The 16054-nt window shown below is 48.7% G+C and overlaps 1 protein-coding gene across 1 annotated transcript in view; it reads left to right on the top strand.

Annotated features, from left to right (window-relative positions):
- The first annotated feature begins 5158 nt into the window (after positions 1-5158).
- SLC5A11 (solute carrier family 5 member 11) overlaps positions 5159-16054 on the top strand; it is a 55089-nt gene continuing 44193 nt past the window's right edge. The window contains exons 1-3 of the mRNA XM_043914544.1: positions 5159-5347; positions 5486-5698; positions 14493-14651. Of these exons, the coding sequence (XP_043770479.1) occupies positions 14517-14651 (135 nt within the window). The 5' untranslated portion in view covers positions 5159-5347; positions 5486-5698; positions 14493-14516. The remainder of the gene's footprint in view (positions 5348-5485; positions 5699-14492; positions 14652-16054) is intronic.

Genomic DNA, 16054 nt, shown 5'->3' on the forward strand with positions numbered 1-16054 from the left:
TTGGACTGAAAGTTCCAACCCTCTGAACACCTGGTTAGTTCCCCTGACAACCAATCTGAGGCCCCCAAATCATCTCATTAACAAAACAAAAAACACTTCCGAGCACCCTAAGTTGCTTCAGTCTTGTCTGACTCTTTGTGAGCCCGTGGACTGTAGCCCGCCAGGCTCCTCTGTCCGTGGGGTTCTCCAGGTAGGAATATTGGAGTGGGTAGCTAGTCTCTTCTCCAGGAGGTCTTCCTCTCCTGCATGGCAGGCAGATTCCTTACCATCTGAGCCACCAGGGAAACCAGAAACAGAGGTGAAGACCAAACATATATTTCTTAGTATGAACCACAATATCACAGAGGGTTACCAAAAGAACACCATACATGCATCACTTGATACCCACAGTGGTCCATCTGTATCTACAGGTGGTTTGTTCCAGGATTCGTGGATACCAAAACTGGAGGATGCTCATGATCCTTATATCAAAAGGCATAGTGTTTTTGTATAAACTACATGTACCACTTCCTCCTGTATACTTTAAATGATCTTTAGATTACTTCTACTGCCTAATATGATGTAAATGCTTTATAAATAGTTGCCAGCATGTGACAAGTTCAAATTTTGGTTTTTGGAATTTTTCGGATTTTTTGTCCCTGAATACTTTTGGTTTGTATGTGATTGAATCCTAGGATGCAGAAACTACAGATACGGAAGGATGACTGTACAGCAGTTGTAACTGTTTTTGTTAATTCCAAACTACTCACTCAACCTTATAAAACAGGACAGTCCATATAAAAATGGAGGCTTTGGGATTTCTCTTGCAAAGTCAGGCACTTTGATGACACGGGACCCACCTTCTTACATGGAGACAATGAACTGGAGCTCAACCCTGGGAGGTAAGATCTGAGTAAAGACCACAGCCTCCACCATCAGAGAAGCAAGAGCTGATTTGCCAAATGCACCATTTGCACCTTCTACCCTGTTTTCTCTTTTTTAGGTGTAATTTGCATATGATGAAATGCACAAATCTTATTCAGTCTAACGGATTTGAACAGTGGTATATATCCATATAGTTACACTTAAGATACAGAAATTTTCTTCTCCCCAGAAAGTACTTGGATCTCTTGACTTTATCACCATAGATTCATCTTTCCTGTTCTTGAACTTCACATAAATGGAATCATAAGATGTGTTTGTGCCTGGCATATTTCGGAGATTCATACATGGCTTTATGTCACTAGTTTGTCCTACTAAAAACAAATGTGTTTCTCCACAGAGTATTGTTACCTGAAAACTGAGCTTGCCTCTTGGTGGGTGTCGAGCCAGTAACCAAGCCAAAGAAAAGGAGAAGGAAGGATTTATTATTACTTGCAGCAAGTGGGGAGAACATCAGGATCTCTCCCAAAGCAGTGTTTCCCAGAATAGCAAAATTGGGGAAAATTTTAAGCTACGGGCACATGTATATTCATGAAGGGACTTAAGCAGAGGAGAATTCAGCATAGAATTGGGGCAAAGGGTGACAGGGTCCAAGCTTTATTAGTTGATGAAGTCAGGAGGGTCAACAACATCCTTCCATTCTCCACCTGGGTGGGAGCCTTAGTGTCTGCAGAACTCACAGTTATATTGTTATGTGTATCCCTGGAGGAGGAACCAGGACCCTGCCTCATCACTGCACCATTGTTTGATTGCCATTTCCCTGTTCACTTCTTTGTTCCTTTGTTGTTGTTGTTCGGTCCCTAAGTCTTGTCCAACTCTGGGATCTTATGGATGCCAGGCTTCCCTGTCCTTCACCATCTCCCTTTGTTCCCATAAAATCATCAATTACTGAGACCTATTCAAGGGTGAGCATTATGGCCAGGCTTAGATCGTAAAATGGCTTAGACCAAAAAGGGTTCTCTTCTGTCAGGAAAGCCATGCCTGGTTCTCTCTCTCCAGTGAACCCCTACCCTCTCTGCTTACAGCATGAAAGCATCACAGTCTGTCCATGTTTCTGTTGATCGACACTGTGTTTCCCCTTTGAGGCTATTGTGAGCAAGGCTGCTCTGAACATTTGTGTAAAGTCTTTGTGGAACTTACGCTTTCATTTCTCCTGATAAACAACTAAGAGTGGAATTGCGGGGTCACAGGCTTCCCTGGTGGCTCAGATGGTTAAAAAAAAAATCTGCCTGCAATGCAAGAGACATGGGTTCGATCCCTGGGTCGGGAGGATCCCCTGGAGAAGAGAATGACAACCTACTCCAATATTCTTGCCCGGAGAATTCCAGGGACAGTGGAGCCTGGTGGGCTACAGTCCATGGGGTTGCAAAGAATAAGACAAGACTGAGCAACTAACAGTTGCGCTACTTTCAGTCAGCCATCCCGCCCCCCCTCACCCGTCAGTTCTCTGGAGAGAGACTGTCCAGCTCAGGAGACTCAGTGTGACATGCAGGCCACTGTCAGCAGAGAGTAGTCCTCAGAGATGGAAAACCACTTCACATGTGACCTGCATTAGGCCTGCAGGAAGGAAAGACCCATGTAAGAGCAATAGGTTCCCCTTTCCATCTGGGACCAATTAAGGTGTCAGTCTGGGGGTACTGGGCTCAGTATAGCTCAGTGCCAGGGCAATTAAAAAATACATCATGGTTTCCCTTCAAGCAAATTACTCAGTGATAAAAGTGGTGGAATGAACTAGAGAAGGGTAGAGATTGGAGAAGGAAATGGCAATCCACTCCAGTATTCTTGCCTGAAGAATCCCATGGGCAGAGGAGCCTGGCAGGCTGCAGTCCATGGGGTCGCATAGAGTTGGACACGACAGAGCAATTGGGCAAGAGGGTAGGAACATGCTAACTTCATAAGAAAGTTCCAAAAGATTCCCCAAAGTGGTTGCACCACCTTCTGTCCTATTCTTTTTTTAAAAAAATATTTATTTGGCTGTGCAAGGTCTTAGCTGGGGCATGTGGGATCCAGTTCCCAGAGCAGGGATCAAACCAGGCCCCCCTGAGTTGGTGAAACAGTTTGGTGTCATTTCACAGGGGCTCCTAAGAACTCTGGTACCATAGTTCTTTATGTCTCAGTGCAGAAAAGAATTGAGTGAGAGGCAAAGTGATAGATAAGTGATTTATTAGAATAGGATGCTTATGAAGGTTACAAGTGGGCGACTGAGAAATGCTGCTCCCTGAGAACTGAGGCTACAGTTTCATAATCAAACAGAAAGTGGGAGGTGGCAGAAGAACCTGTTTGTCTTTCTTGAGCAGACGTTGTGCTTTCATCATCAACTCCTCCTTCAGGTTGGAGTTGGTCAGCCTGAGTTGGTCAAGCTGGTTCTACAAATTATTGTGGGTAGTTCAGTGGTAAAGAGTCTACCTATGAGGGCAGGAGACTCAGGAGATGCGGGTTCGATCCCTGGGTCAGGAAGACCCCTGGAGAAGGAAAGAGCAACCCATTCCAGTATTCTTGCTTGGAAAACCCCATGGACAGAGGAGCCTGGTGGGTGATACAGTCCGTGGGGTTGCAAAGAGTCAGCCACGACTGAGTGACTAAACAAGAACACACATGGTCAAATTACTGTTTTCACATGTGCAGAGAGGTTAACAACCCCGGGGGGTCATTAACTTACTGAGCTTACTGGGCAGTATGTGGGTCTCATGCCACCATGCGGTTTTTTTGGGGGGTCGGGGGGGGGACATGTCTCATGTTCCTGCTGCGTGGTTTTGTTGCTAAGCAAGTCAGCCTGGTTTTGTGGTTGAGCAAACCTGCCCTCCTGAGTGATCATTAACTTACAGGGGTCTCTCATATTTTTTCTACTTACACTCCCCTGGTGGAATTAACTATTGAATCACCTACGTTGCCCCTTTATGCTGTCCTTATCATTGACAGCGCCGAGTCTCAGCCAATGAACCACCGGGGAAGCCCCATCTTCTATTCTTTACAGTATCAAACGAGAGCCAAAGAGGCTGGACAATGAGAGAAACTGTAGGAAGCGACGTTCTAGGGACCAGCGGGCCGCCATCAGCCCTCATAGATAAGTAATCATGAGGTTAAAATTCTGGACTTCTCATTTTTCCAGAACGATTGGAAGGCCTGCCCCCATTCGGCCTGTGTCCCCCCAGCTGGAGCTGAGTCGTGGCTGGGACATAGCGCTCCCGCCGCCGCAGTGCCGTCTGGCCTGTCTTGCTCATTCGTGTGCTTGTTTGCAGCACTGTAACCAAGGAACATGCCCGTGATCCCCCAGACATGCCCCTAAGAAGTCAGGACTGGACCTCGGGTTGATGGAGCCCATTCTGCCTTTCTGGTGTTGAGTCCTCGGTCACAGGCTCAGGTTGTCCATCCCCCAGCTGTCTGTCCACCAGTCCCCCTTCTCCAACACCAGCTGTTCCTTCTGTCCATCCTTCCGCCTAGGCAGGCCCCCTGTTCATGCTGACGTCAGTCTAGTTGCTGAGTGTCTGTGCATCCAGGCCGCCTCCATCCACTGAGGTTGTTTCTAAGCCACCTCCACAATCCCTGCCGTGCTCTGGAAGGAAATGCTCTGGGTTCAAATCCCGGTTCTGCCACTCACAGCTGGTGACCTGGGCAAGCCACTCACCCATCTCTACCTCTGTCTTCTCATCAGTAAAATGGACATAATACTATCAGTCCAGAAGGCTTGTTGGAAAGACCAAGTGAGCAGAGATGTGGAAGCATTTAGAATGGAGCCTGGAGCATACTGATTCTCACCATGCTTTCTGAAAGGCTCTGAGCCAGGAGCTGCCCCTGCCCAGGGTCCGGGTGGAAGGAAGGGGGCTAGAGGTGGCCTCTGTGGTGGAGGGGAGGGGGGGCGGCCAGCACTCTGCTCTAGCTGTCCTGCGGCCGAGTGGTATGGCCAGATCTTCAGATTGTTCTAGTAAACTGGGAAATCGAGAGTCGTATTTAAATCCCTTGTTTTGCAAACGCTAGTAACTATCCTTTTTCTTAAAAAAAAAATTTTTTTTTTGAATGCTCTGAGCATCCAGTGCAAGCCCTCCGCGGTCCCCCACTGCCTGTCCTGGTCTTGTGGGCTCCCGGCCACGGGCTCAGTCACTCCTGACAACTCTGGGCTCCAGGCGCCTGCCTTTGTCCTGCCTGGGTCTGGAGAGCGCAGGGCAAAGGAGCCGAACAAAGGTGGTCACTGTTACTGGTGCTGTCCCAGCGGTGGGGCCGCCGCGAGTGCCCTCCTGGGACTGCCCCTCTGTCTCCTGCGTCCCCTGCCAGCCTCTCCCCGCCCCCGCCCCCAGCTCGTCCCAAGCCCGCCTGTCCCCAGCGCGGAGGCGGGCCAGTGGCCAAGGGGGCGAGCGGGGCAGGACGCGCCCCGCGCCCGGGCAGGCGGCAGCCGCTGCCCGCCCCCTCGTTGCCATGGGCCCCCCACCAGGTGAGGAGGTGGGGCCATGTGGGCGGGGCTCAGGTCAGGCCTGCTCAGAGTTCGAGTTCAAGTTCAGGGTTGGGGCTGGCCCGGGGCCTCTCCTACTGCCCTGGGGGAGATCATTGACGCTTCCTCTAACCCCTGCAGTAAGCCCCGGCTGGAATTTGGAGTTTGACCTTCGAGGAGCCTCTCTCAGCAGGCGGGGCTGGAGGGAAGGCCACAGCTGTCCTTTCAAACTCTGGCTGCGAGGGAAAAGGAGCCCAGAAGGTTCGCCCTCCTCACGGCCAGCTCTGTCTCCCTCTGCCTCAGACGCCACCGCCGCCAGGACCCAGGGCAGGTGGGCCCTGCATCCAGAGTCAGGTAAGACTCCGTCCAGCACTCCGGCAGCCCCCAAACTGATACCCATTCTGCACACGGCGGGCAGCTACTCCAGGGACCGGAGGCAGCGCTGGCGAAGGACGGGATGGGGGGCGCAGAGCTCCTCTCCCGGGAGGGGGCTGGTCCTGGCCCACGCACACGGGCAGATGCAGCCGGAGCCCCAGGCCGTGCCGGGATCCCAGATCCTCCACTTACCCAGCTTCAGGCTCCTGGGGTGAGCATTTCTCCTTATCTGTCAACTGACAGTGTGAACCTCAGCGCAGCCCAACCCACAGGTGTGGTGGACTCATGAGGCCCCAGGAGATAAGCAGGTGCAAAAATACCTACATAAACAGCGAAACCCTGCCGGGGTGGGGGGACACTGCCTTTGACTTCCACGCGGCTGCTGTTAACTGCAAGCAAATAGGAGTCACTTGTACATGGCAGGCACGTGCGGAGAGCTTTGGGTGGTGGACCGGAGTGGCTGGCCCAGCCACCCTAACTCACAGCGGAGACAGATTCCGAAAGAACTGCGCCCAAGGCTGCACAGATAGTGAGCTGGCTAAGCTGAGACTCAGCTCCGACAGCCGCGAGCTTATCCACCAAGTCTGGTTTTCAAAAGGTGTCTTCATGACGATTCTGAGGAGCCGGGGGGAGAGATGCTCTCCTTCACTGGACGTCTTGAAGATATGACTTTGGGTGGTGGTTGGTGTGTGTGGGAGGGTGTCACAATTGTGTGTGTGTGTGTGTGTGTATCTGAATTCCTTGACCAGGGATTGAATCTGCGACCCTTGTATTGGAAGCGTGCGGTCAACCACTGAACCACCAGGACAGTCCGAAGCTGGGTGACAATTGCGAGTATACAGCAAAGGCTCAGAAAATCCCCCATTTGTTTGTTATACAAGTCTACCCAGTGCAGGGGGAGTTCACAGGTGGCGCTAGTGGTAAAGAACCCACCTGCCAATGCAGGAGACTTAAGAGACCTGGGTTAGACCCCTGGGTGGGGAAGATTACCCTGGAGGAGGGCATGGCAACCCACTCCAGTGTCTTGCCTGGAGAATCCCATGGACAGAGGAGCCTGCTGGGCTCTAGTCTACAGGGTCGCAAAGAGTCAGGTATGACTGAAGCGACTTAGCACGCACTCGTTGAGGACACAATGTGAGCGAGACAGACAGAGTCCCTGCCTTTGTGGAGCTTACAGTGCAGTGGGAACGAGTGGTAATGAGAGAATCGTACAAACGAAATGTCCTGCTTGATTCAACAGTGATGGGAAGTCGTGTTTGTTATGATGGCAAATCATCCAACTTAGACTGAAGCCAAGAGAAGACTCCTCTGGGGCTGTGACAGTGGGGTGCCACCTGAAGGATGAGTAGGAGTTTGCCAAGCCAAGAGTGTAGGGAAGAGCTGCCGGGTGGGGGGAACAGAATGGCAAAGACCCTGAGGCAGAAGTAGCATCCATGGGCTAGAAAGAAGACCAGGGTGAGATGGGGCTGGCAGAGCAAGTCAACAGGGGCTGAGATGCTTTGAGCAAGAAAAGGAACCCATCTGGTTTATGTTCAAAGATCTCTCTGGCTTCCATGTGAGGGGAGTGGATTCCAAGGAAACAAGAGTGGCACTGGGGAGGCAAGGTGTGAGATTCTTCCTTTGCACTAGACACCAGTGATGATGGCTTGAATGAAAGCAAGAGAAGTAAAGTGAGAGGAAATAGATGGAGTCCGGCTCCCTTTGGACTTACAACAGAATGGAGTCAGAGGTCAATTCTGGGAGACTGAGATTCTGGGAGTTGAACAAGAGACACTATAATGTCTTTTTTGGTATATTTGCCAGTCCTAGCATCTTTGGTGCTTAGACACAGTACCTAGAGTGTAAGATGTGCTCGCAGGCCACTGGATGAGTGAACAAATGCAAGAATGAATGAATACAAAATTAAATGAATGCAAGATTTGAGGATGACTCTCAGACTTCTGGCCTGAGCAGCAGAGTGGATGAAGTTGCCGTTTAGGGAGATGGAATGGACTGGAAGCCCTTGAAGATCACGATCTCTGTGTTGGACAAGTTACCTTTGAGATGATGACTGAGACTCCATGAGAGATTCCATGCTGGCACTTGGATGAACAGGTCTGGGCTCAGAAGGTGCCCTTTTGACATCTGTTCTCTCTAGGAGTCATGAGACAAGATCATCACTAAAGTGGGGAAGGGGCTGGAGAAGAAGCCTCACACCAGGGTCCCTTGCACTCACACCTGTTAACCCCCCAGGGAATCTTTGTGGAAAGCTGTCAGGCCTTACTGTGCCCATGGTTTTCTGCTAATGACCAGACCTGTTTTCTTTCTAACAGGCAGGGGACAGTCTCAGCCTCTGCTTCAGCCCAGAGACCCCCAGAGTCTGTCTTCTGGTCTCTTTCAAGAGACCTGTTCCTGATAAACCGCATGGCATTAGCTGTCTGAGCAGGCCAGAAGTGGTCCTCCTTCCATCCTCTCTTCCGCTGCTTTAGGCTCTGATGGCTTCACTCAGACTCAGTACTGATCCCTTCCCTCTGACGGGGCTGCCTCTACCATCAGCATCTTGAATTTGAGCCAAAGACCAAGCTTATGGCTGAAGAGGGGTCAGTTACTTTCACAGGGGATTGGAAGAAAGGGGTGTGAGGGGTTGCCGGCCCTGGGAGGTGCAGCCTGTGTGGGCCCGTGTGGTCACCTCTGGAATTTTCCCTGCTAAGGGCCCACGTGCTGAGTGGTAGTTGAGAACTTGCAGATCACGCCCCGGTTGGAAGCCCCAGTTCAGTCATTTACCAGTGGCGTGACCTTGGGGCCCCAGCCTGGGCTTTCTATGGGGTTAACCAGAGCTGCTTAAAGGTGTGATGTGCTTAAAATGAGATTCATACACGTAAGGGCCAGGATCTGCATGACCAGAGTCCATGCTCGTTTTTTTTGTTTTTTTTCCTCTTTCTTTTAATGGTTTTACAAGAAGGGTGGGTTGGGACTCCCCTGGTTGTCCAGAGGTTAAGACTCTGCGCTTCCACTGCAGGGGGCTTGGGTTTGATCCCTGTTCAGGGAACTAAGATCCTGCATGCTGCTCAGAATGGCCAAAAAGTAATAAATAAAGAAATAAATGCTTAATGAAAAAAAAGAGAGGGATGAGGTCAGACCTAGTGGGTTTGATCACATTCTATAACAAACTCAATTAATGCTTTTAGCAAAACTGTGACATAGGCCTGATTATTATCCCCATTTTATAGATGCGACAACTGAGCCTCAGAGAAGTTATTTGCCCAAGATCATGGAGCTAATGAGAGGTAGAGCTGGGATTTGAACTGGGCAATGCAGTTCTAACATCTTTACAGTTGATCGAAGGGCATCTATTTCCCAGGGAATTTTTGCCCACAATTAAAATTTGTAATTAGACAGTTACTGTCATCTTTAGCCAATGCAGAGTCCTTCCCTGGTTTCTCTCTCCATCTCTCTCATTCTCCATCCCTGTGATATGTTTGTTATTCTTCAGCAAATAGGCCTGCATCCTGGCAAAATAGTTGGTATTATTTTCCACATCAGCATGTATCCATATTTAACATACATGTACGGTTTTATGCTGTAAATCTTGTTCCATTTTCCTCTTTTTCTTTCATTATGAAATGTTTCAGATGCACACACGTCATAAAGAATAATGTGGGAAAAAAATAACGTAGCCCCACCAATGGATGCACACAGAGGAGCCAGCCTAAGAAACCCAATGCAGTGAAGACAGTCAGAGCCCCCACCCTGCTGTGGGCATGCTGGCCCATCTTTGCCTAGCATCGGGGCTCGGAAAATTTCCACATCTGCTCTGGCAAGTTATGTAAGCGGCCAGAAGGAAAGGGGTGAGCAGCCATCTCTGCTTGCTGAATTTCCTCTGTTCTTGGGCCAGTTGGCAGCTGCGGGGGCAGGGTGTTCTTGCAAACAGGGCCGTTGTTAGAGTGCGTGCTTTGCATAGACTCCTGTTAACCCCGGCCTCCCACAGGGTGGTTCTGTCCTCGGAAGTGAAGCCCTCCGGGGCAGTGCAGAGGGTAGCTCTGGGCATGCAAGGGGCTGCAAAGGGCTGGGTGAGATCTCGCGAGGTCGCGGACTGGGTGAAATCTCGCGAGGATGGGGGCCGGGTTCAGTGTCATCACCACTTTGTCCCCCGGCACACAGCTGGTGCTAATAAATGTTTGTGCAAAGATACAAATAGATGGAAGGAAGGAGGGGAGGAGAGAAAGAAGGAGAGAAGGGCAGGGAGGAAAAAGAGACAGACAAGCCAGTACTGGGTTGCAGCGAGCTTCGATTCAGGACCTGAGTTCGAATCCCACCTCTGCACTTCCTATAACCCAGAGGCTAGTGACACAGCCGTGACCTGAAGCCAGCTCACTCTTACTTCACGGTGGCTCCATTTCCCACCTGTAAAATGGAAGTATAACCTGGGTGGCTCAGTGGTAAAGAATCTGCTTGCCAATGCAAGAGACTTGGGTTCAATCCCTGGGTCGGGAAGATCCCCTGGAGAAGGAAATGGCCACTCACTCCAGTATTCTTGTCTGGGAAGTCCCAGGGACAGAGGAGCCTGGTGGGCTAACAGTCCAGGGGGTCACAGAGTCAGACACAAGTCAGATTGAACAATAGCAACAAGTGTGTTTGCCTCACGGGCTGACAAGGATGAGGAAGAGGACCAACGCAACCTGAGCTCCAGGCCTGCAGCTTCCACAAACAGCTTTGGAGATGATGCGGTTACAGTGATGGCGTGGCTTTGCTGCACGAGGGCATGTGGAGGGCTCCCCTGGGACACGTGGCCAAGGCTCCAGCACTTGGGTTCCGCAGCCTCTCTGGTCCATGTTGCTAGCTCCTATTCCCACCCTGAAGAAAGCCGCACATCCTGGCCACCGGCAGGGCCCCCACCTCCCTGGGACTCGAGAAGAGCCTGGAGTCAGTGCCAGCCTGCCCAGAGCCGGTGATGAATGGCTTGTTTATCTGCTCCTGTCCCTCTCGGTGCCTGGCAGGCAGAGGCCTGGAAGGGGCCGCTGGCAGCGGGGCCGTGGACAGGGGAGGGCTGGCTCACCAGTCTGTCTGATGCCCCTCCTTCCTTCCTCCCCTTCCTCCCTTTCAGACCTGCGGAGTTCTAGCACAAGCCACCCCACTCCCCAGTTCAATATACATCTCCACCTTAAGCTGCTTCCTCCACTCTTAGTCCTCATCTTCCTCAAGTCCCCCGTTTTGGAAGCAGCAGGGTACTTGAAAGCAGTTGAAGTGTTTGAAAATGCAGGCGCTGAACCCTCCTATGCTGTTGGTGGGAATGTAAATTGGTGTAACCACTATGAAGAACAGTATGGAGTTTCCTCAAAAAGCTGGAGTTAACATATAATCCAGCAATCCCACTCCTGGGCATGTATTCAGAGAAAAGTCAAATTCAAAAGGAGACATGCAATATTCATAGCAGCTCTGTTTACAGTAGCCAAGACACAGAAGTGTCTATCAACAGAGTGGATAAAGAAGATGTGGTACGTATATACACAGTGGAATACTACTGAACCATAAAAAAGAATGAAATAATACCACTTGCAGCAACATGGGGGGACCTAGAAATTATCATACCAAGTGAAGTAAATCAAAGAACACTCACAGGTGGAATCTAAAAAAATGAACAAATTAATCTACATACAAAACAGAAACAGACACAGGCATAGAAACAAACATGATTACAGAAGGGAAGAGAGGAGAGATGAATTAGGAGTTTAGGATTAGCAGATATACTACTATATAGGAAACAGATAAACCACAAGGGCTTACTGTACTGAACTATATTCAGTATCTTGGAATGACCTATAATGGAAAAGAATCTGAAAAAGGATATATATCACTCTGCTGCACACCAGAAACTAACACAATATTGTAAATCAGCTATATTTTAATAATAATATGTTTTTTAAAAGGATGGGCAGGGAATTCCCTGGTAGTCCAGTGGTTAGGACTCCATGCTTTCACTGCTGAGGATGAGGGTTCAAACTAAAATCCCACAAATCGCATAGTAAAAAAAAAAAAAAATTAAAAAATAAAAAACCACATAGTTCTGAAATCAGATCTGGAATTGAGTCCCGCCCTGGGCACTCAGTCATGCGACACCACTTCCTTGTCTGTGGAGTAGCAGTAAGAACACTGCTTAACCAAGAAGGGCCTCACCCTTGAGTCAGACCTTAAAGATCATCTAGCCCTCTTGTCTTCAAGCCTCCAAATCTGCCTCCTGGTTAGAGCCTTCTTTATGAATCTCTGCTTCCACCCTAGGGAGCGCTCCAGCAGTCTTCCCACCCCACTTTCTCCTTGCAAGTTCTCTGGTTCAGTTAGTCCATCCCATTGGACTGATGACAATGATCATAAAACCTAAGCTTGACTGAGGCAGGGAGGGCTGAGGGGTGACCTGGGATGGACTTTGGGCTTTTGCTACTACTCCTGCCTTCAAGCTGGGTAAGTGAGTTGGGTTTGCCTGATACTGGCTGTCCATCTTCCTTCCTTCCCTCCTTCTCTTGTCTGTCCATCTTTGGATCAGTGTTATAGATCAGTGGTTGTTTGGATCTTCTCACAGGTCTGAGAAGCTGTGAGCATCCTCTCAACAGAAGAGCAAGGCCCAGGCCCAGGGAGTGACTTGGTGTGGGAAGGGATGTTAAAGGTTATTGAGCGCCCCCCTGAGGCATCTTCTCTAAATGAATGTCTCTAGTCTCCTCCAGGGCTCTAAGGCAGTGCTTCTCAACACAGGGAACATTTGTGGCTGCCGTACCTGTGGAGAGGTGCTGCTGGCCTCGAGTGGGTGGTTTCCAGGGATGCTGCTAAACATCTACAATGCACCAGACAGCCCCCCGTAACAAGGAATCACAAGATCCAAAATGCCAATAGTGTTGCAGATGAAAAGCCTTGGTTTAAGAACCAGGAATGTTCACCCAGGTGACCAGGCTACTCCACCTTTGGGCAACTCTGGTCAGAAGCAGGAAATGGTTCCCCAGTTCTTCCCCTCTCTCAGTTAATCTCCAGGTTCTATCAGTTCTGGGGCTTCTTTGGTGGTGCAGTTGGTAAAGAATCCACCTGCAATGCAGGAGACCCTGGTTTGATTCCTGCGTCTGGAAGATCCCCTGGAGAAGTGATAGGTTACCTACCCCGGTATTCTTGGGCTTCTCTGGTGGCTCAGACAGTAAAGAATCTGCCCACAATGCAGGATACTTGGGTTCGATCCCTGGGTTGGGAAGATCCCTTGGAGGAGGGCATGGCTTTTTATTATTCTTTTTTTTTTTTTTTTTTTTTTTTTTACAGATTTAAACATTCTGGTTTTCCTCTGTAGAGTCACACTTTATTCTGTGCTTCTGGAATCAAATGGATTCTGGTTTTCTTATTTCTCTTAAATTCAAAGCTTACTCAGTACAATAGGTAAAAGGATCTGACTCCCCCTTTGAGTCAGATGGAGCAATTATATGTTGAATTACCCATCATTTTAACCATAAATTGCTGTTCTTTTGTTTCTCTTTTATAATAGAGCTTTATATTGATTTTTTTTAAATGTGTGTAGGTAGGTAACATTATCTATGAGTTTTGTTTCAGTATTCAGTAGACAAAGTATTATAAAATATTTGTTATAGAAACAGGGGATAATATTTGAAGATGATGATATCTGCTTTCTATAGAAAGAAAACTACTGACCTTACAGAATCCTTTGAATGGTATTAAAGAGCTGGTATAATGCTTTTATAGATAATGAGCCTTACTGCTCACTTCCCTGCTCCCAATCTTAATCCTTAGGAAAGAATCTGATGGTCTCTTAAGCATGACGCACTTATTCACATCTTATTGTCTGTGGATACTGTTGCCTTAGCCTGGAATGTACCCCCGTCCCTGCTCATGGCATGTAGGACCGCCTATGCATTCTTCAAAACCCAGCGCATATACTACCATCCATTTTCCTCCATGTAAAATCAGGTGGTCTTTGCCTCACTGCCTATTGTAGAAAATTAGTAATCGAGATAATAGCAGCTACAATTTACTGAACACGGCTGTGTGTGGCAATGTTCTCCACACTTCACAGTTACTAGATCATGACGATCTATGAAATGTAACCTCTTATTGTCCCATTTTCCGATGGGAATGCAAAGAGTTAGAGTAGTTAGGGAATTTGTCCAAGCTCTCGGAGTCAGTAAGGGGTGGAGCCAACTGGATGACTCTTAGGCTTGAATCCTTAATACGTCTGTCATTATACACACCCACTTGTATGAAACATCATGTTGTGTTATCATCTATGAGCTGAGTTACCCCATTACTGGGCTGCCTACTCTGCAAGGTTATAAACACTTAGGATGATGCCTGTCATATAGAAGGTGCTATATAAATGCTTGTTAAATAAACACATTTGAACTTCCCTGGTGGTCCAGTGGCTGAGAATCCACCTGCCAACGCATGGACACAGGTTCCATTCCTGGTCCCTGAAGATTCCACCTGCCACGGGGCAACTAAACCTGTGGGCCACAGCTACCGAGCCTGTGCTCTAGAGCCTGTGAGCCACAAATACTGAAATATTTTTCTTTGTATTTTGCCAAGTGAGTGGTGGGGTTGGTGAACATTAACTGTAGATTGGATGTGGCTTCCTTGTAAATATTTGCTGAATGAGAGAGAGAACAGATGGATTTGCCTTCCTTAGGTCTGTCTCCATCACACATCCTTCCACATGTGTCTTCCTGCTTGGTTGCCCAAGGAGGCAGTTATGGAAAGGGTGAGAAACGTGGCACTGGGTCCTGGTGTGTGACGCACATTTGCACTTCCACAGGGTTGCGAGAACTCATTCAGGACCATGGAGAGCAGCGCCAGCAGCCCTCCACCCACACAGTCAGATCCCCTGGAGGCGTTTCCCCGGAGGACGCTGGAAGCAGGTGACATCGCAGTACTGATTCTGTATTTCCTCTTTGTCCTGGCTGTTGGACTATGGGTAAGTCAGGTCAGAGGGAGAGACTGGCTTTTTATTTTTATTTTTGGCCACACTGCATGGCTTGTGGGTTTCTTAGGTCCCCAACCAGGGATCACACCCATGCCCCGTGCAGTCAAAGTGTGGAGTCCTAACCACTGGACCACCAGGGAAGTCCTAAGAGTCAAGGTTTTCAAGTCAGACAGGATTGGGATCAGGATTAGGGGTACAGGTAGAGTTAGAATAAGGGTTAGAGTTGCTGGGAATCTGTATTTTCACAAGAGAATCAGGAGACTCTGATGTAGTACTGGTTTGGGAAGCCCTGGATTTAGATGATCCCTTTTAGCTCAAGGAGTTCTTTACTCTTGGAAAATACTTCCTGGGTCAGGGTTCAGCAGGAATAAGCCATAGTGTCTGTTTGCTATAGTAATATCTTTTGCAAGGATGAAAAGATATCATTTCGTGTCATCTCCCATCCAGTAAGACTCCTCTTACCAATATCTGCACCCAGAGCTGGGAGAAGTTACAACTTATCCAAGATCACTTAGTGGTTTAAATGTCTCTGTTAAAGTACCTTTAGGGCCAAGAAGCTCACTCCTAACGAGCTCTGAAATCAGGCTGACCTGGGTTTGAGTTCTCAGTCTTCCTCTGTGTAGAAATATGGCACTAGATAAGTGACTGTTTCTGAGCCTTGATTTGTTCATGTATTAGATTGGCTTGATGACATCAGCCTCATAGAAATTGAAAGTGAAAGTCACTCAGTCCAACTCTTTGTGACCCCCATGGACTATAGACCACTAGGCTCCTCTGTCCATGAAATTCTCCAGGCAAGAATACTGGAGTGGGTTGCCATTCCCTCTTCCAGAGGATCTTCCTAATCCAGAGATGGAAGCTGGGTCTCCTGCATTGCAGGCAGATTCTTTATCATCTGAGACACCCAAAGAATCTCTCATAGGAGTTGATAAGAATTAAAATGAGATGATGCTTCAAAATGCTTACTGCAGAGCCTGGCACTTGGTGAGTGAGTGAGTGAAAATCACTCAGTCGTGTCCAACTCCTTGAGATCCTGTGGACTGTAGCCTTCCAGGCTCCTTTGGCCATGGAATTCTCCAGGCAAGAATATTGGAGTGAGTTGCCACTTCAGAGGATCTTCCTGACCCAAGGGATTGAACCCAGGTCTCCCGCATTGCAGGCAAATTCTTTACTGTCTGAGTCAGCAGGGCAGTCCCCTGGCACATGGTACTGATACTCAATAAATGACTTCCACTGTGGGCTGTCACAGACAAACCACGGTCTAAAACTCAGATGCCTGGGGGACCTAGTAGGTTATAATACATGTGTGAGGCAGGGGGTTGTAGGGGGTATTGACCTGAAGAGTTTGTCTCCTCTATGGGATTCAAATGTAAATCTTAAAAACCATACATCTA

This window comes from Cervus elaphus, chromosome 10, assembly GCF_910594005.1.
Source record: "Cervus elaphus chromosome 10, mCerEla1.1, whole genome shotgun sequence".
Classification (NCBI taxonomy): domain Eukaryota; kingdom Metazoa; phylum Chordata; class Mammalia; order Artiodactyla; family Cervidae; genus Cervus; species Cervus elaphus.